Source organism: Austrofundulus limnaeus, unplaced genomic scaffold (genome assembly GCF_001266775.1).
Source record: "Austrofundulus limnaeus strain Quisiro unplaced genomic scaffold, Austrofundulus_limnaeus-1.0 Scaffold316, whole genome shotgun sequence".
In the NCBI taxonomy this organism is placed as follows: domain Eukaryota; kingdom Metazoa; phylum Chordata; class Actinopteri; order Cyprinodontiformes; family Rivulidae; genus Austrofundulus; species Austrofundulus limnaeus.
In genome coordinates, this window is record NW_013952718.1 from 431,180 (window position 1) to 451,715 (window position 20,536).

The window sequence follows — 20,536 nt, forward strand, 5'->3', positions numbered from 1 at the left end:
TGGAACCCCATACAGACGTGCATAGTTTTATTTTCATCTTGTTAAAAATGTGTATTTCAAGACATGTTTCTGCCTGGTTTGCAGCGACTCATCTTGTTCAATCTAAACTCTTTGTTACTGCGTCACCTGTGCCTGAGAGTCATGACTCGGGGTAAAGTTAAACAAATTTTTCCCCGCCACGTGAAATTGAAAACACGTGACCATGCTCTTATAAACAGATGTCATATGATTTGATGTCAGTCTGCAACATGGCGGCCAGGTCCCGGTGTTTAGCGGTGGCTCTGTTGTTTATCTTCAGCGGGGCTTTTGGTTTACCGATAAACCAGCAGGAGAAAGATCCAACCACCTGCGGATACCAGGTTAGCTGCCATCCTGCTTAGTGTTTTAATGTTTGTTTATCATAGCTAAAGTTGCTAATTTTAGTTTTGTGCGCTGGCAATTTAAGCGGAAGTTTTACTGAGGGGGCTTCCCTCCTTTGTAACAGCCTTTTAGAAAAGCCTTCGTAGTCATTAAACAGTGCTGAGTCTGTAAAAATGTATAAATCAAAGCAGTGTTAACCAGGAGAAAAGGGTGCTTTTATTTAGTCTTTTTTATTTTTTGTCATAAAATGTGTTTATGTGCCCGTGTAGTCATGTCACTCCACCAAAGCCAACATGCTGAATGTTCACCTGGTTCCTCACACACATGACGATGTTGGCTGGCTCAAGACTGTGGACCAGTACTTCTATGGAGGTCAGACCTCTTCTTTATCACATGACATAACCTCACTGAATTTACTTTTCTTGAACAATTCTGTGCTTCTAGTTTTCTTTCATTTGGCATTGCTGTGCATTTACAAAATGACACACTAAGGTAAAATCTTACTGTCAGATTCATACCCACCTGATGAAATGTATCAATTGTTGGTGGGTTTTATCACAAACATTTATTTAAGCTGTATGAAGTTTTAGTTTTTAAAAAAATGGATGGAAAATCATTAATTTACAGCAAATTTCAAAGGTGAAACTTAACCAATGTATTAAAAATGTCATGTCTTGTTTATTGTATTTATTTTTGACGTGTTCACTATACTCCAACGACGTGAGATAGCGTATCGCTCATTACATACAGCTGGTAAAATAAGTATTGAAAACGTCACCATTTTTCTCAGTAAATATATTACTAGAGGTGCTAATGACATGAAATTTTCACCAGTTGTCGGTAACAACCCAAGTGATCCATACATAYAAAGAAATCAAACCATAARTGTCCAGAAATGAAGTTATTTGTAATAATGTGGAATGGCACAGGGAAAAAGTATTGAACACATGAAGAAAGGGAGGTGTAAAAAGGCATGGAAAGCCAAGACACCAGCTGAACTCTCTCAGTAATTAGAAACCAAGCCTGCCCCTTGTCAGTGCAAGTTAATATCAGCTGGTTCAGTCCCAAATGATGGCCAGGTATCACACAAGAACCATCTGATGATGGGTAAAAGTAAAGAGCTCTCTCAAGACCTTCACAACCTTATTGTTGCAAAGCATAATGATGGCATCGGTTACAGAAGAATGTCTAAACTTCTGAAGGTTCCAGTGAGCACTGTTGGGGCCATAATTCAGAAGTGGAAAGAACATTATTTCACCATAAACCGACCACGACCAGGTGCTCCTCACAACATTTCTGACAGAGGAGTGAAAAGAATTATCAGAAGAGTCGTCCAAGAGTCAAGGACCACTTGTGGAGAGCTTCAGAAAGACCTGGAATTAGCAGGTACGATTGTTTCAAAGAAAACAATAAGTAATGCACTGAACCACCATGGCCTGTATGCACGCTCACCACGCAAGACTCCACTACTGAAGAAACAGCATGTTGAAGCTCCTTTAAAGTTTGCTGCACAACATTTAAACAAGCCTGTGAAATACTGGGAGAATATAGTCTGGTCAGATGAGACCAACATTGAACTGTTTGGATGTCAGAATACACATCATGTTTGGAGGTCAAATGGCACTGCACATCAGCCCAAAAACACCATACCAACAGTGAAGTTTGRAGGTGGGAACATCATGGTGTGGGGCTGTTTTTCAGCATATGGTACTGGCAAACTTCAAATAATTGAAGGAAGGATGAATGAAAAAATGTACAGAGACATTCTTGATAAAAATCTGCTTCCATCTACCAGGATGATGAAGATGAAACGTGSCTGGACATTTCAGCAAGACAATGAGCCCAAACACAAAGCCAAGGAAACTCTCAGTTGGTTTCAGAGAAAGAAACTAAAGCTGCTGGAATGGCCCAGCCAATCACCTGACCTGAATCCAACAGAAAATCTATGGAAAGAACTAAAGATCAGAGTTCATAGAAGAGGTCCACGAAACCTTCAAGATTTGAAGACTGTTTGTGTGGAAGAATGGGCCAAAATCACACCTGAGCAATGCATGCCACTAGTTTCTCCATACAGGAGGCGTCTTGAAGCTGTCATTGACAACAAAGGCTTTTGTACAAAGTATTAGATAAATTTCAGTAAGTGTGTTCAATACTTTTTCCCTGTGCCATTCCACATTATTACAAATAACTTCATTTCTGGACATTTATGGTTTGATTTCTTTGTATGTATGGATCACTTGGGTTGTTACCGGCATCTGGTGAAAATTTCTTGTCATTAGCACCTCTAGTAATATATTTACTGAGATAAATGCTGACGTGTTCAATACTTATTTTACCCGCTGTAGTTTGGGACGGTCTTTTTCTCACGTAGTGTTGATAGTCAATGAGAAACTATGACCTGAAAGGTCATCCCACTTACAACACGTCACTCCCAAAGACATGGTTGTCAGTGTTTATATTCAGCTGATGATAACAGTCCTATAAAAGCACAGAGTAACTATTTTACATTTGTGTATTATATGGATTTGCATTGCCCGAACAGCTAAGGTTAGCGCAGCATATGTAGAGCAAATTTATTTAAATGCTGATTGCATTCCTGTTAAAATGAATGCAGTTTTGCAGGAGGGTAAAGTTTTAAAAAAAGCYGCTTCAGTTTCTATGTACTTACCTCCACATTCGTTATTAGGCATTAAAACAAATTCACAAAGTACTTTTTTTTTTTGCACTTGCATAAAACGTAATACCAGATTTGTCCCTTTTAAGAAAATACCCTGTTTCCAGCTTCAAATTCTGAAATTAGTTGCACAACTTTGAGTGAAGATAAAGGAAATTTAATTTGAGCCTCCTAATCTTTGTTTGGTTTAAAGATTGCTGAGCAGGTTTCCTCCAGATAAGTGCTTTAAAATGAGCAACTTTATTTTTTAACTCTACAAATAATTTTTGTTTTAGGCTTCTGAAGGGCAAAGTTTGCACCGTTCCAGTAAAGTACAGCCTTTGAAACTGTTTCATTTAGATTCCTTTTTTTCCTGTTTGTCAGCAGTTTTTACAGCTGTACAAGTTTTACCACGACGGTGTGACTAGCTGCTTTCTCAGCACCTTTTTTTATATTTTTATTTTTTATGGTAAACTGTGTGATCAACACGTCATCTTGTTTTGAGTTGGATTATTTAGCCCTCGGGTCTTGCTGGGGGAAAAAAGTCAGCCACACATTTTTTTTGGTTGGATTTTACTTATTTTTTTAAAGACTTTTAGAATTTCTTGGTCATGTTTACTGGCATCACCAAAATAAATGTTTTGCCTTTTGTTAGAATTGTTTCTAAGGCTACCTTTAACACCCACTCAGTTTAACTACACTTTTGTTTCTTTTGGAACAATTGACCCATTAAAACACATTTAAATACATTTTATGATTATTCATTTATCACCAGTTATGTTTTTTTATTTATTTTGTTTTCATCTCTATTCCTCCATTTTTTTAATATTAGCCACTTATGTGGTGCACCACTTTCACTTTAGAGAGGTGCTGTAAAATCACTCCATTTTTACCTTTAATCTAAAAACAACTAAATTGAATTTTGTTTAAAATCACAAATCTTACTTTTTTATTTTTTATTTTAATTTTCTAGCTCAGTTTTTTTCATGCAATGCACTGCAGTTATGCTTGCCTGCATGAACATCTGCCTTGTTTTTGCAGCTGCAGGTTGCAGCAGCCAAACCTCCAGCCTGAAACATTTCAAAAATGTCTTAAACTGAATTTGGGCATGCAAAGGGGCAAAAATGCCACTTTTTTTCAAAAGTTGTCATTAAATAAATGAATTGCAGATTTTATAAAAGAAAATTAATTGTGGCGTTTTGTAAAACCAAAGGGCTTTTAAGTATTCTGAAATTTAAAATATGTAAACTAAATATATTTGTATTTTTGCCTAAGATATCTGAAAAAATTGACAAATAGTTGAACAAATATTTAATAACACATATTTAATAAATTAATATTTAATAAATTGTTTACCCATAAACAGTTTTTGTTATAAAGGTAAGGACAATTTAAGACAGTATCACTTCAACTGGTTTTTATTTTGGTTGGATTGTACGTTTAAGTTTTGTAGGTTTTCCTTTAGATTCTCGTTGAATTATTATGTTTAAAAAAAGTGTGTGTTAATCTTATAACAGCAGCTGAATAGTTGAGAAAAATAAGTAGAAAATTCTTTGAGTATTTTTTTTATTTGTTTTTTCATAAATCTTTAAGACAATCTGCCAGGGTTGTATCAGCTGAGATCAAGTTTCCGTTTCCTGTCGACACCAAATCAAGGCTTCATCTTTTCATCTGATAATATTTTTACGTCCCAACTTTACTTTTGCCTGTTTTGAGTCCAGACCGTAATGACATCCAGCACGCTGGGGTTCAGTACATCCTGGACTCGGTGGTGGATCAGCTGTTGAAGAATCCCGACAGGAGGTTCATCTACGTCGAGACGGCCTTCTTCTACCGCTGGTGGAAGCAGCAGAGCTCCAGCACGCAGCAGACGGTCAGGCAGCTGGTCGACGAAGGTGCGTGACCGGTGCTGCACACGCAGCTGATTTCACTCTTGAGTTTTGGATCACTTCCTGACTCAAGTCCTGATCTTCCAGGCCGGCTGGAGTTTGTGAACGGCGGCTGGTGTATGAGCGACGAGGCCACCACCCACTACAGCGCCGTCATCGACCAGATGACCTTAGGCCTGAGGTTCCTCAATGAGACTTTCGGAGTGTGTGGTCGTCCTCGTGTTGCCTGGCACATCGACCCCTTTGGCCACGCTCGTGAACACGCCTCCATGTTTGCACAGGTAGCAAAACTGTTTAGCTACACACAATGAATAATAAGTAAAATCATGTATGTGTTGCTATATTTCAGTAATATTTATTTGGTTATTGCACACATTTTTTTCTTCTGAAGCAAATGTAAAAAGAAAAAAAACAAAAAAAAACATTTTTGGTTGTTTTTAGTTTACTGAACCAAAATGAACATTTGGATAACAAACCGATTTCCACTTTTGTGCACTAAATAATAATAATAATGGATAAGGAGCGCTCTCTTTCATTTATTTTATTTTTTAGACAAGTAGCCTGACATATTGGCACGCTTAGATGTTTATCTCTCAGAATTTTCTCTGTTTTTGTTCCACATTCAGAACAAAGTTAGGATATTAGGTTTTCTGTGTGTAAATATGATCAAATGTGCACAAACCAACTAAGGCTCTCTGCAGTCACTAAGTGCGACCTTCTTGAGTGTGGGTGTAGTTTAGGTAAACTGTGATTGGTCGGATTGATGTGTGGGCGGGGTTTGAGTAGGCAGCTGGGGAGAAATATAACAGTTCAGATGCTAGATTTTGTAAATATTAATTTTATAGTCATGACTCAAGACAGGAAGGTGGTAACAGCACAAAATCTGAACACCGCACATGTGGAGAGACGTGGAACAATTTGGCTCAGTCAAAAGAGCCCTGACCCGCGTGAGTGATGATTTGCCATTTGTAATATGAATATTAATTATCAGAAGTCATAAATTCAAACAGGAAGGTGCTAGCTGCACCAAATTTAATGTCAATAAATGTATTGTTCTGTTTTAAACCAGAAGTACAGTCAATAAATTATCGTTACATGTTCACAATAACTTCCTCGACTCGTCAATTCGACCAATCACTGCTTACTTTACTCCGAGGAAATTTTATTTATTTTATTTATTTTATTTTATTTATGCATGCATGCATGCCACACTTTATTATAGGGAATGTCTCATTTTAAAGAAAAACAAACGTGTAGTCTGAGGGAATTGTACGTTGACTGGCACAAATATTTTACACGTTGATTCAAACACATTGTTGTCAAATGTATTTTTTTACAGTTCAACAGGGTTCTTAGCTTTGTGTGTCTTTTATTTATTTATTTATTTATTTATTTATTTATTTATTTATTTATTGACATATTGCAAATATGATTTTATGGAGAAACTGTTCAAGAGGGCCAAGTTAGAGCTGAGGATGTGGGTATCAGAACCAGAACGTGGCTACAGACGAGAGCTGAGACATAAACAAACATACATACACAAAAAAAAAAAGAAAAAAATAATTGTGGAACATTTACATTTCTGACCCAAGATGAATTTTGATCAGTCTGCAGATGTGTTTCATCATTTTGAACTTGCATCACAGTATTAGGGGGGGAAAAAATGTTTGAATTGTTAAAGAGTCTTCTCCTGTATGAAGCTGTTAGTTTTTACGTAATTATAAGATGTCATGTCTGTGAGTTACTTCAAAAAATTCTCAGTTAACAGATGTTAGCAAAAAAAATCTATAAGTAGGAAAAATATAATAATACAACTAAATCCTTGATTAAGCCTGTGGAAACTTCCAGGAATAAATAAAACTTATTTTCTGATTTGGAGTGAATAGAGAAGAGGTACAAGACACAAATGAATCCACTGATTTACAGGTGAAGCTAACTGTTTGGAGGGGAAAAAAGACCCCCATTATTGTGTTTTTAGGAGTCAAACCAGCTTCTCTTATGTGAGTTTTTTTTTCTGCAGGTTCTTTCCTGTTTTAAGTGATTTTATGGCTCTTTTCACWGATGCACACTTTCCATGCATTCTGGGGGGAAAAAAGCAGGTTCTATCAGTACTGTTGGTAGTATTCGGCTCCGCCCACATCTTTGTGTCTTATAGATGGGATATGACGGCCTCTTCTTCGGCCGTGTGGACTACCAGGACCGAGGTCGCAGGATGGCTGAGAAGGAGCAGGAGCTTCTGTGGCGAGCCTCCGAAAGCCTCACGCCACCGATGGCCGACCTCTTCACTGGTACCAGAACCATCTGTGCTGTGTTTGTCCAGTGATGGATCACATCAAGACCAGTTGTCACCCCGGTATGTTTTAAACAGGAATCCTTCCCAATGGCTACAACCCTCCTGAGGGGTTCTGTTGGGACCAGCTCTGCAGCGACGCACCAATCAGAGACGATCCAGATCTAGATGACTATAATGTGGACGATGTGGTGCAGCGCTTTCTTCATGCTGCCAACAGTCAGGTTTGGCATTTATCTCAGAGCCATAACAGTGTCTGTGGTTACATTATAGTCATCATAAGCATTATTTTTACCTCTTTCTTCAGGCAATGGTGTATAAAACCAACCACATCATCATGACCATGGGCTCAGACTTCCAATATGAGAATGCCATCCTGTGGTACAAGAACCTGGACAAGCTGATCCACTACGTCAACGCTCAGCAGGCAAACGGGAGCATGGTGAACGTGCTGTACTCTACTCCATCCTGCTACCTCCAAGAGCTGCACCGAGCCAACCTCACCTGGTACCAGCAGCGCTTCCAGCAGCCCAGCTGCAGTGTAGAGGCTGTAGCCAGAATCAATCAATCAATCAGTCAATCAATCATCATCTCTGTCCAGGCCTTTGAAGGAAGATGATTTCTTCCCCTACGCAGACGACGCTCACAACTTCTGGACCGGCTACTTCACAAGCCGCCCGGCTCTGAAGCGTTACGAGAGGATAACGAACAGCAACCTTCAGGTGATCTGAGCTTCATTCCCTCTGCTGAGAATTTTTATCACGTAGGATAAAACCTCTTCACACCCAAGTTTGCGCTTGAAATAACRTGCCGAAACGTAATTCAGTATGTCTCATCTTTTACAAACTGTACTTGAATAATCTTGGTATCAAAATAAAGCTAACACTTAGGAGGTTTCATCAGAAGCTAAAGTGTCAACGCTGTTCTGTTTCAGAGATGGTGGGGATGAAACTAAATAATACTTTTTTTTTTTTGCATAATAAAGTAAATAACCCTTTTAAAGATATAATGAATAAGCTTAAAAACTCTTGAAAAGCCATATATCCACAGGTGGACATTACCTGTGTGAAGATTCATTCTGCTAAAATAAATTAGAGCAAACTTACAGAGGATTTAGTAAAGAAATATCTCAGCATTGTCATTCTGTACAAAATGGACCAGTTTGGTACCTTCAATAAAGGTAAAAAAATCTTAGGTTTTTAATCGCAATTTTTATGCTTTTTTAATGTTTTAAAAAAATAAAATACTCCCATATTTATTTTTCACCCTATTTAAATAAAACCATGAGCCTCTTGCAAGAACATGTTCGTATTCTTATCCTAAATTTCTCTTACTTTTGTTCGTACGAAATGTTCGTACGAACATGTCACGTCAGATTCAACAAACTCTTCTATCTTCAGGAAAAGTGTGTAAATGAGCAGCTTAAACTGATGAGTGTGTATCAGGTGCTCGTGCTCGGGGATAGGTGATTTTCATAATTACCACCCCAAAAACACCATATAAGGCTACATTTCCTGCCCCACATACCAGGAAGTGTTCATTCATAAATGACATCGCAAAGTTAAAAAATGAAAAACTTTGAGTTTGGAGATTAAAGTTCTGCTCTCAGAGATCCAGAAAAAAAATGTCATTTTTAGCCAAGGAATGAAAAGACGACTGCTGTTAATATTGTCTCCTGTGGGTCGTACACAGTCAGAAATAAAAATCTAAATCATATTCATCTCTCTCTCTCTCTAGTCCTGCTCCGGTTTTCCTTTGGTCAAATTTTTAATTTAAGTGTAATTAATTAATATTGTAGTGTTATACAACAGTATTAAAAGCCTATTTAATTTAATTTAAACAATTAGGGAGTGTGATTTATTTTCAAACTAATGAAATATAAAGTCATTAGTGAAGAAAATACGTCTGGATAACAGCAGACTGACTGCTGGTAAAATATACGACAGGTCTGGACCAGTCGTGAATTTTGTTCGTATCTGAAAAAAATCTTAGAATACGAAAACATTGGTGAATGCCACAAATTCTCCTAAATCACTCGTACGCACAACTTAAGAACAAATCTGTTCATACGAACGGTTCTTGCATGAGGCCCATTGAGAGGTGATTTATGTATGACTACAAATGAGGCAAGTTAAAAAAAAAAAACTTTCAAAACACTTTGCAAATTATTATTGTGTGTGTGTGTGTGTGTGTTGGGGGAAAACTCTCTTTATTGCAGAGAACTCTTGAGATAATATAGAAAATATCATTGTGGGTCACTTTTCTACATTCATATTTCTGTGAAATTTAAGGTTTTGTCTCTTTCTCTTTAAACAGACATGTAACCAACTGGAGGTGCTTGCTGGTCCAGCTTCCAGGAAGGGACCTTTTGGAAAGGGGGACAGCGAGACTTTGAGTAAGATTTTGACATCACGACCCTGTGTGCACTAAGAAAAGTAGTTCAGAGGAGTATTTTATTATAATTAAACTTATATTGGCGCTGACGATAATAAATCTCACTGAGAACCAGAGTGATGACTGACAACTGTGTGTTTGTGCCGATTTGCAGGGAAAGCCATGGCTGTAGCCCAGCACCATGATGCTGTGTCTGGTACAGAGAAACAACATGTTGCCAACAACTACGCCAAGATGTTAGCCAATGGCTGGCAACATTGTCAGGTATTTTAAGATTCACAAAACATGAAATTACAAAAGTTTTAGCTACTACTATATAGAGCTGTGTATTACCAAGAAATTGCTGAAATGATACATATCACGACACGGGGGTCACGATATGATGTATTGCGATAATGTTAGCAAGGTGAAACTTTTTCCCTTAATGATTCTAATTTAAAAGGGCACCCCATCCATTACGTGCATAAACTGATTAAATTCAGTTTATTTTTATGCAATCAGAAAAACACTATCAGAAAAACACTAAACAGTGAGAACTGCATTACAACATCCATCCATTAAGCCTTCATTAAAAATCAATACATCCCTTTTGACAATCGATACAGTATCAGGAAATGAAATGTGATATTTTAGTGTATCGATATTTTCTTACACCCCTAATGTTGTGCTATATGAAACCCTCTCATTATTAAGCTTTAATATGGGATAGTATTTTTCCAAAGTCGGTTTGTTTTAGACCATTGCTTACAGGTTTATCAGGGTTCCTGCAGGTCCTTAAAAAGTCTTAAAAGTCATTGAATTCATCAATCCAAAAATAAGGCCTTAAAATGTTTTAAATCAGCCTTTCGAGGTTCTTAAAAATGTTGCATTGTAAATTAGGATGACTGTAATTTGTCTCAAATATTAAAATCATTGGTAAAATTAATTTATTATTTTAAATTTACAGAATGCCTCCTCACAGCTAGTTGTTTTGTTAAAATAAATATGTAGGTAAAATTGTCACTGTTTTTGTATTTATTGTGAAGTTGGTCTTAAATTTCCTTTCAAGTGGCATTAAAAAGGTCTTAAAACATCTTAGATAAAATTTTCTTTGAGCTGTTGGAACCCTGTTCATCAAAGTGACTTCRATGTGATCTTTTCCTCATCCATCTTTGATTAATGCAGTTTGATTTATCACTTCTGTTTTTTTATTTGTTCTGTCTGTCAGGTGTTGGTCAGTAACAGTCTGGCTTCGCTCAGTGGCTCCTCAGCTGAAAGAATCTACTGCGACAACCTCAACATCAGCGTGTGTCCTCTCACAGAGTCCAGCAAAAAGGTGGGACAAAATGCACACKGAGTTAMTAATTAGATCAGAAAACACCACATCGTAAACAAARGGTTATCTTCTTTTTGATTTAATCTGTGGTGTGAACAGATCCTTTCTCAKTGTTGACGTCAGCCTGCCTGTTTCTGTCTCGTTCAGTTCTCAGTCAGTGTGTACAACTCCCTCGCTCAGCCRCTCAGCTGGCCCATCAGGCTGCCAGTCAATGGAACAGCGTACAGAGTAGCAGATGCTAAAGGCAAACCTGTGGACTCTCAGGTTTGTATGTGGAGTCATCAAGTACTCACACTGAATTCATTTAAAGGTTTCTTACTTTACTTTGGAGCTATATTTTAAAATGTTTGGACCCTTTTTAGTTTGTTAAAGGAGACCAATTATGGGTCCTAGAAATTTTTATGGTATGTSTGTGGGCTATCCAGACCATGTTCATTCAATTTAATGCACAAAATAATTCTCAGATAATAAACTGCCTGCTCTGACTTCCGTTCAGAAGAGCTGTTTATGGTAATGAGCTCTGTTGGTAACGCCTTCCAAAAATCTGTTGACATTAACTCCGCCCTCCAGAGCTAGCGTTTACGTTAGCATGGCTAAAAATAGCAGATGCTCCRTTGTACAACCGTATATAGACCCTGAGTCAGACACAGAGGCAGAGTCATGGATGCACTTCTTTTTTTTTTTTCTCCTCCTCCTCTGCTCTGCTCTCTTTTACCAGAGCAGGGAGCAGCAGCGGTCAAAATACCTCAGAAACTCAGAACAAATGGACTTTAACAAGGCTTTAATAAGCTAAACAATAGAGGTACATGAGAAAACGTGTTCATAACGAATGAAAATAATTTGTGTCTGTGCCAGTCACCAACCCTGGTCTCCCACCGTTTGGTCCAATGCTCTACCCATTGCCCTATAGGAGGCTTGTTGTGAAAAGAGCTGCGCATTGCACAACAACACCATGATGGCTTTTTATACAGAGGAGGAGGTGTCTCACCCGGAGTTTGCTTGGTAAGGGGCTGAACACAGGTTCCGGTGGGTTGTCGTACGGCTTGTGACATCACAAAATAACGGAAGTATAAAACTTGTCATTAATATGCATTAAAAATACATTTACTTACAGTAAATATGCCCCTGGGTGCATTTTTTTTTGGTCCTAGGACTGTTTTTTTAAGAAGTACATACCCAAAGTGAGTAAAAAAAAAACCTTTAAAAAGTGAATTTTGCATAATAGGTCCCCTTTAAAAAATCTGTATTCTACAATTCTGCAGAAATATTTGTCACTCATTTCTAAGTAACTTACAGTAATTATGTTGCTCTGTCTCTTTGGCTACAATCTTGCAGTTATTTATTATATAAAAACGTATTTTCCTCAAGTCATTTCTGCACCTCCRTTTGTGTTTGAAGGTGGTCCCAGTGTCCAGATCCACCCAGGAAGTGAGGCGGAATCGCGGCTTCGCCATGAACGAGCTGGTGTTCCAGGTTCAAGCTCCTCCTCTGGGCTACAGCACGTACTTCGTGTCTGCGATTCAGGATGCCCCCCCATTATTTCCCCCACGAAGCGGTGCCCCCACAGGGATCCAAAACAAGGTCTGTATACCTCCATTGTTCATCTCATATGTTTGGAGAAATGGGTAGTTTTGCCAAAAATTTACTTAAAAAAACAGAGAATAAAGGGAATGGCATTTGTGTGCTTGTTTGAGAAGTATCTGTTTCCATGTTCTTCAGTACCTGAAAGTGACCTTTGACCCCGACACCGGCCTCCTAAGCAGCCTCAGCAACCTGGAAACCAAACAGACCATCAAACTGACCCAGAACTTCTACTGGTCAGTTGGTTTTCTCACCACACGCAGAGTTCTAACACAAGCAGGCTGGTTTTAATCTTCAAGCCAAACACCTGCCAGTGACTGTTAACATTTGGCTGCTTAATATTTCAGGTATAACGCCAGCGTTGGCAACAGTGAGAGCTCTCAGACGTCCGGTGCCTACATTTTCAGACCCAACTCCTCCACACCCATCGTCATCAGCAAGGTGGCCAAGGTGCAGAGCTTGCAGGTAGAGAGCAGGGTTATTATAGTTAATTAAAACTAACCAAATAATGAAAACTGAAACTGAAAAAAACATTTTAGTTAACTGAAATAAATAAAAACTGTAATAAAATGAAAAAACAATAACTAAAACTGTATTGTTTTTACAAAACTAACTAAAACTAACTGAAATTATAGATAGAATATCCTTAGTTTTAGTGTTTATCAATGTTCTTTGAGCCATGTGGATCTTTTTATTTTTTAAATAAAGTAGTTTCACATTAGCTGTGGTCTGTAAAACACTTGTTTACAGTCTGCTGCTCAGCATCGACTGCCAAATGACGACAACAAAAGTTGAGAGGAAACGGCAAAGTACAMTTTGTGATTTCTTTAAATATGACTGCGAGAAAAATCAAAGCAAATGTCTTGTAGTGGAAACAGGTGATAAAACAGGTGGAATACTTCTCAAGGGAAAAACTGCATGAATTAAGCTCACACCAAGATGGCTAACTGTGACTATCTTGACACGCTAGCTTCTCTCAGTAGCTCCTGTGAAAAACAAGCAACAGGTAGCACCAGGTTGGAGAAAACAATTGTCATCGTCCTAATAATAATAATAATCACCCAAGTCCTTAGTTGGCAAAATTGAGTTAATTATTTTAGGAAGGTGTTGCTATAATAGACTGCTTTAACTAGTGACCAAATAGCTGGTGGTTACGTAGTTAACACACAAGCTTGAGGTTGCATAGGCAAATGTTTATTCAAACTATAAAAACCTAATACTAGAACTAATAAAAACGAAACTAAAACTAAGCATTAAAAATGCAATAATAACAAATAAAAACTAGCAAATCCACTGTAGAAACTAATTAAAACTAACTGAATTAAAAGAAAAAAGTCAAAACGAAATAAAACTAAACTATAATGAAAAATCCAAAACTATTATAACCTTGATAGAAAGTGAGCGACGTCACAACTGTTTTACTTCACATTAAAATATTGGTTATGAAACTATAAGAGAAATGTATTCTTTACTTCTTCTACCCCAGACGTCAGTGGTGCAGGAGGTCAGGCAGTGGTTTTCTCCCTGGGTGTCTCAGGTGGTTCGTCTCTACGCTGACAGCAAAGCTCTGGAGCTGGAGTGGACCGTCGGACCTCTGCCTGTATTGTGAGCATGACTGTGTCACTAATATGTGTGGAAAAATGATCAGAAGCTGTAGTGATACATAGGCTTTTTTTTTTTGGATATTAACATATTTGTATACATTTTTTTTTAAAACGCACAACTTGGTCTCATGGTGGTACTCTCTATTAGGGACAAGCGAGGGAAAGAAGTGATCACTCGCCTGGACACCGACATTAAAACCTCTGAGATTTTCTACACAGACTCCAACGGCAGAGAAATGCTGCAGAGGAGGTAAGTTAAGCAKCTGAAACCAGAGAATTGGCATTTAAAAAGGCAGTGTGGATGCTGAATGTTGACAGATATTTGCTGAATAGCTAAAAAAAAAAGCTGAAACTAGCCTAAAAATCAGGGGTGAGTAGTAGCTGAAATTAACACAAAGAAACAGAAACAGCACGTTCTCGGAATTAAGCAGTGAGAAGATGAATTTATCACACAAAGGTGACATCAGCTGGGGAAAAAAAAGGCTCAAATTAGCTAAAAAGTAGCTAAAAACACAGAAAACAGCTGAAAGTAGCAGGAAGCAGGTGTAAGAAGCACAAAAAGTTACAATTAGAAGAACAGAGGCAGAAGGATGGCAAAAAAGGCTCGAATCAGCAAAATAGAAGCTAAAGGAAGCTGAAACTAAAGAAAAAGTACAGTGAAGATTTATGAACATTTTCAAACATTTTAAGGATGTTTAAAAYGGCTCCATTCATTTTCAGTGAAAAGAATATAGCGAACAAAGCTAAATATCTCAAAGTATATGTTGCTGAAATACCAGAAGTCGTAGCTGGAGTGTCCTGAAGGAGCTGAATGTTCTGAAATAGAAACAGTTAAAATGGCACAAAACTTACGGAACAAGATATGGAAAAATGGATCTCAATAATCTGAATGAATAATCTATGTTTTAGACATTTGTAGAATCTGGTGGATGTAATCGTACAAAATAAAGTACAGTATAGTAAAGAGTTTTCCTTTAAACTCTGTGGGTTCTGTTTCTAACAGGAAGGACTTCCGACCAACCTGGCAGCTGAAGCAGACCGAGCCCATTGCTGGAAACTACTACCCTATCAACTCTCGTGCATTTCTAAAGGTGGGTGAGCTTTCCACTGGAACCACAAACTGCTGCCAGTTAGAGAAACTACTCAAATTATAACCTCTAGGTTTTAGATTTAGATTCAAGTTGTTTGTTTGTTTTTTATTCTGGAAATGGCAGCTAGACCTACAAACCATCAGACCATTAGAACCTACAAATAATATTGGATTTATCTTATTTGTTAAGGTTTATAACTTTAATGTGTATTCAGGATGACATGAACCAACTCACAGTGGTGACGGATCGTTCACAAGGAGGAAGCAGCCTACAGAATGGTTCTCTGGAGATCATGGTAAGATGTGAATACAGTTAGATTAACTAAAAACTCAAATATTCTTTTTAAAAAAATGGCCACTGATGTAGACTTGAGGGAGTCCAAACAGATCGCAACAGTTCTGGATCACAGTGAACACTTAAAAACATAAAACTTTAAATATAGACCAATAATTCTACTGTTTTACTAGTCATGCCAGCTATTTTAGTGAGATGTAATGAGTAGAAAGCACTGAGTAGAAGAGACTTTCTTCCCCCTCAGCTCCATCGCCGGCTGCTGTATGATGACTACCGTGGTGTTGGTGAGCCTCTTAATGAGGCTTCTGAAATTTTCCCGGAGGGGTTGGTGGTCCGCGGTCGCCTCCTCCTGTCTCTCGACCATCCAGCCAGCGCTGCAGACACACACCGGCCCCTGGCCCAGCAGGTCGTTTTCCAGCCGCTGTTGACGTTTACTGATGGAGATCTGAGTCCAAATGCTCGACTGGAGGTAAATGAGAGGGGATTGTCCTGAAGACACCCCGACTAAGTTCCTTTATGTACGGGGGGGATAAATGCTTATTAGTATATATGTATTTACTGTATTTATTCAAGTATAATACGTAAAATTAAATCCATAAAATCATCCATAAAGTTGGGGGGGTAGTACTATACTCTGATAAATATTTTTACTTGTGTATTTTAACTGAAATATCGGCTTCATTCACTAAATTGAGTCCCGAAATGAGACCACGTCGTAAAACGTAGTTGAAACGAGCTTACCGTTGACACTCCTCCATGCTTCAGAGCGAGATAGTAACAGATCCAGGCAGGCAACATGATGTGTAAAAAAAAAAAAAAAAAGGGGTGGGGTATTCCTGTACCTTTAGTAATGATAACGAATTAATGACATTAGCGTGTGACCAGGCCGCTCCTGGAACAACAACAAACACATGTTCGTCTGTAATGGCTGCCGTCTACCGGTGTTCTAAAAAAGTTCRTATCCCTGAAAAAAAATTTCCCCACCAGAGTAATCTGCCTTTCCCCCACAAGATGGTCCAAAATTCATGTGAAGTCTCTGACTTTTGTGTTGGCGCATCCTGGTGGACTATGTGTAAAATGCCAGAATTCATATGATGCTGATACGGCTGATATATATTTGTTGTCAAAATACCGTTTAGTACATATGTTGTTAAAATAAAATGAACAGTCCAATGATCATTTTACTGTTATGTAAAATGACTGCAAAGGCTGAAAAATCTTGAAGTCTGTATGAAATTGGAGGTAGTTTGAGAATTAATTTTTTTAAGCTCAAAAGGGGGGGGCGATCATATTATACAGTACATGAATAAATACGGTAAGTTTTAATAGGTCTTGTCTTTACAAAAACAATTTATTGCTTATCTTCATCCTTAAGGATAAATACAGAGTATTCTGGTGAGTTAACACCTGACTGTCAGTTCTCTTCTCCAATATGAACTCTCTCCTGTTAAGATTTATGTGCTTGTGAACAAACTCTTATTAGCCAATTGCTTCTCAGAAATCAAGAAAACATGACTAAAATATCTTGACATGTTCTCAGTTTAGCTGCACTTCTTTCTACAGATTAGTCAAAACTTAGTCTTGGTCTTAAGTTTTAATGCAAATGTATCAAATTGACCCCAGAGTCATTTCAAGCTGTTTGTTTATTTATTTGTTTATTTATTTGTTTTTCTTCTCAGTTCTCTGGCCTTCAGGCTGCGCTGCCCCCTGCTGTTCACCTCCTGACATTCAGTCAGTGGGATGAAGAGTCGGTCCTGCTGAGACTGGAGCATCAGTTCCAGAGTTGGGAAAGTAAAGTGAACTCGCATCCCGTCACCATCAACCTCCAGGTCAGACACTTGAAAAAAACACGACACTTTCTGCAAGTATAATTTAAAATGACTGCATACTCACTCATTTTACATTCAAGATAAAAATCGATGTCTCCCGTCGCCATTCAGTAGTGACAGTTTTGTTGGAATCGTCACAGGCCTTCATTATTTAAATAATCTCATCAGGTGAACAGATGGATGGACTCCAGTCGTGTTAAGCAGGTCTCACTTACAATGCACACAATGTGGTTCAGATTGGAAAATATACGTGATTTGGAGCCAACCGCATGTCAGCGACATCATGTCTAATTAGGCCACACCTATGATGTCATATGACCACGTGGGATGACTCAAACCAAGTTTGGTGTATTTTAGCCTTTCTCTGTGCAACTTACATTTTTCTGAAATTGTAACAGATGGACAGAGAGCATTTCTAAGTCCCTGCCTTGGCGATGGGGGACAATAAAATAGAATATATAATTACATAGCTGAATTGTTTTTTTCTATTTGTGCAGAAGTTGTTTTCTACTCTGGATGTTCTGGGTGTTTCTGAGTTGAACCTATCGGCCAATCAGTGGAAAGATGAGATGAAGCATTTCAGCTGGGCTCCTCAGAAAGGTAGACATCTGTACCTGTCAGGAAATCAGTTGGCAGCATGCTGATGTGATGTGATACTGTTTTTTTTTTGTTTTGTTTTGTTTTTTTTAACGGGACACCCAAATAATAAGTAACAGTAGTTCGGCCTAGACATGATAAATGCACAGATCAGTTTTTCTGCATCGTTTTTGGACGTTTCTAATTTTAGTGATATAAGCAGGTGGAAGAAGTTGGTCCTGATAACATTTTTAATGTGGAGGTTAAAAGACATATCCTGATCAAAAATTTTGCGGAATAGCTAATTTTTAACTTTTTGTTATGTTTCTGCTTTTTTAAAAAAATCCTTTATTTCAGTTTCCTTCAGCTTCTGTTTGACTTCTTTTAGGTTTTTTTTTAGCTATCATTCTGACCTTTTCTGCTGCTGTTCTGATTTCACCATTTGTGCTCATTTCAGCTGTTTTCTGTTTTTTTAGCTAGTCTCACCTGTTTGATATCAGCTTCTTACTGCTTTATTAATAAAACCATATGCTCTTTCTGTTTCTTTATACTTTCAGCAAATTTTTTAAACATATTAGGCTAGTTTCAGCTTTTTTAGCTGCGTTAAGCATTTTTCTATGAAACGCAAATTTTCCAGTAAAATGTAGTGTTTTACACCTTATGGGAAGCAAAATCGAAATGAATTTTTGCATCTTCTAGGGATTAAAATGAGGAATGTTGAGCAACTTGTCAAGTTCGTCTTTATTGCTTAAAATAAATAGTTAATCTTTTAGCACATAAGCATCAAATTATCAGCAGCAGGACTTGGAAATTGTGCAAACGACTATAAACTGAAGTCGTATTGTAATTATTGGATGCATTGACGATTACGTCGTCATGCAGCTAATTTGGATGAAAGCATATTAATCTAACAGTGATCCAGGTCATCACAGACTACTTTATAAACACAGACACATGGCTGTACACAACAGGTGTGAAGAAAATAAGGAGGAAATGAGGAACGGGAAATAGATGCGTCATGATTATGGCTTTTTTTTCCTCATAAAATTACGACTTCAATCCCATAAAAATATTTAAAAATCTTGTGTGGCCCTAATACTTTACTTTACTATAYGTAAAGTAAATTTAAACCTCAACACTTAAAAACAAAGACTCCTGAAGTTGGTGTTTAAATGGAAACCAGTGGACCAAGACAAATGTTTCACAGTTCATCCAATCAGCAGCTTACCAGTTACTTCTTAAACGACTTGGCTGCTAGTTTTAGTGTTTGTATCCAGCTTTAAGAGCAAACTGAGGRAAGTGAATACAGAAATTCACTGGCACCTTTTTATTTTCTACAGGGGTTGTATTCACTGCACCATTACTGTTAACTGTGCTGAGCAGACAGAATTCCTCTAGGTGCTAATTAAACAAGGACAAGTCCCAAAAACATTTTTTTTATACTTTGCAGCTTTATTGTGTAAACTACAGGGTGTTTTAGTGCTCCACAAGACTCATTCTGTCATTTCTTATTGCTGTTTATTGCTGAATATTCCTGGTTTGTTTCCGTGCTAGCTAAAGTGGCTGTTTTGGGTATTCATTGTGACGTGCTGTATTTGATTTTTCAGAAGAGACGCCCATGCTGAAGCAGTTTGAAGACCCCTCTGTGTGGGAGGTGACCTTAAGGCCAATGGAGATCCGAACTTTCCTCCTCAGAGTCAGCCGTAAATAACCAACCACCTGCTTCAAGTTACAGTCTTGGTTAGCAACCGAAGACTGAAACACCACCTATGCAAACCTGAACAATGTTTAAATTTTTTTAAGGTGTTTATATACTGCTGAACAAGCATAGGAATTTTAAGAGATGCTCGTTTTTAAAAAAGTCATTTTGATTTAAAGCCACTGTAGTCTGCTGTGTTGATTTATGCTCTTTAAATGACTTCTCAGACCCTGAAAGGATTTGTTTTTACTTTGGGGTCCCACAGAGCAAAAAGTAACACTACTCTCTAGTACCTTTTGATGTAGGATAAAGAGTAAATATTTAATGGCTTCTGGCTCTCTGTGGCTTTTAGTCCATAATTATCACATCTCTATATTATTTTAGCCTGTATGAAATTAACAAAATGATTTGCYAATTTTTTAGCAAAAAGCTATTATTTTAAGAGCAGATAGCTTTTACTTAACTCACACTTTTTTGTGTTAATATAATGAAAACTGATCTGCTCTGGGTTATATCACCAGAATCTCATGCTGGATCCTAACTAAGGCCTGTAGGAAGAAATTAGTTGGGTCTTTATGTTGACATTACCAGTGAATATCTGCATTTTAATGAAGGCAAATTTCAGCACAAGATACTAGAAGCCACTGAACTGACTGGTAAACTTTTACTGAATAAAACGTTCGGTCGGGTGAAAGGAGGAGGGGGGGGGATTGGACCATGTTAAATCTCACGCTTATTGATCCCCCACCCGCTACATTATGAAACACCCACACCATTGCACACTTGTTACCATTTTAAAGGTATTCCTGTCTCTACAGCTAATAGATAAAATCTATTTTTTTTACTTTAATTGGTGCCAATTTGTACAATAAATATATCTCTTGTATATTTGCTTTCATGCATTTGTAAACAAATCTTTCAAAGAATCTAATAAATTGGTCATTCTTATTTTGATACTTGT

The 20,536-nt window shown here is 37.7% G+C and overlaps 1 protein-coding gene across 1 annotated transcript; it reads left to right on the top strand.

Annotated features, from left to right (window-relative positions):
* Positions 1–219: 219 nt before the first annotated feature.
* Positions 220–20,523, top strand: man2b1 (mannosidase, alpha, class 2B, member 1). The gene is made up of 23 exons (XM_014022044.1): positions 220–359; positions 630–732; positions 4,735–4,908; positions 4,990–5,183; positions 7,058–7,190; positions 7,271–7,416; positions 7,500–7,699; positions 7,794–7,914; positions 9,509–9,587; positions 9,741–9,850; positions 10,794–10,901; positions 11,049–11,165; positions 12,300–12,482; positions 12,621–12,718; positions 12,830–12,947; positions 13,969–14,087; positions 14,235–14,336; positions 15,090–15,177; positions 15,392–15,472; positions 15,716–15,940; positions 17,151–17,300; positions 17,798–17,900; positions 19,484–20,523. Exons 1-23 carry the CDS (start codon positions 234–236, stop codon positions 19,585–19,587), a joined length of 2,982 nt encoding a protein of 993 aa, XP_013877498.1. The 5' UTR covers positions 220–233; the 3' UTR covers positions 19,588–20,523.
* Positions 20,524–20,536: the final 13 nt, after the last annotated feature.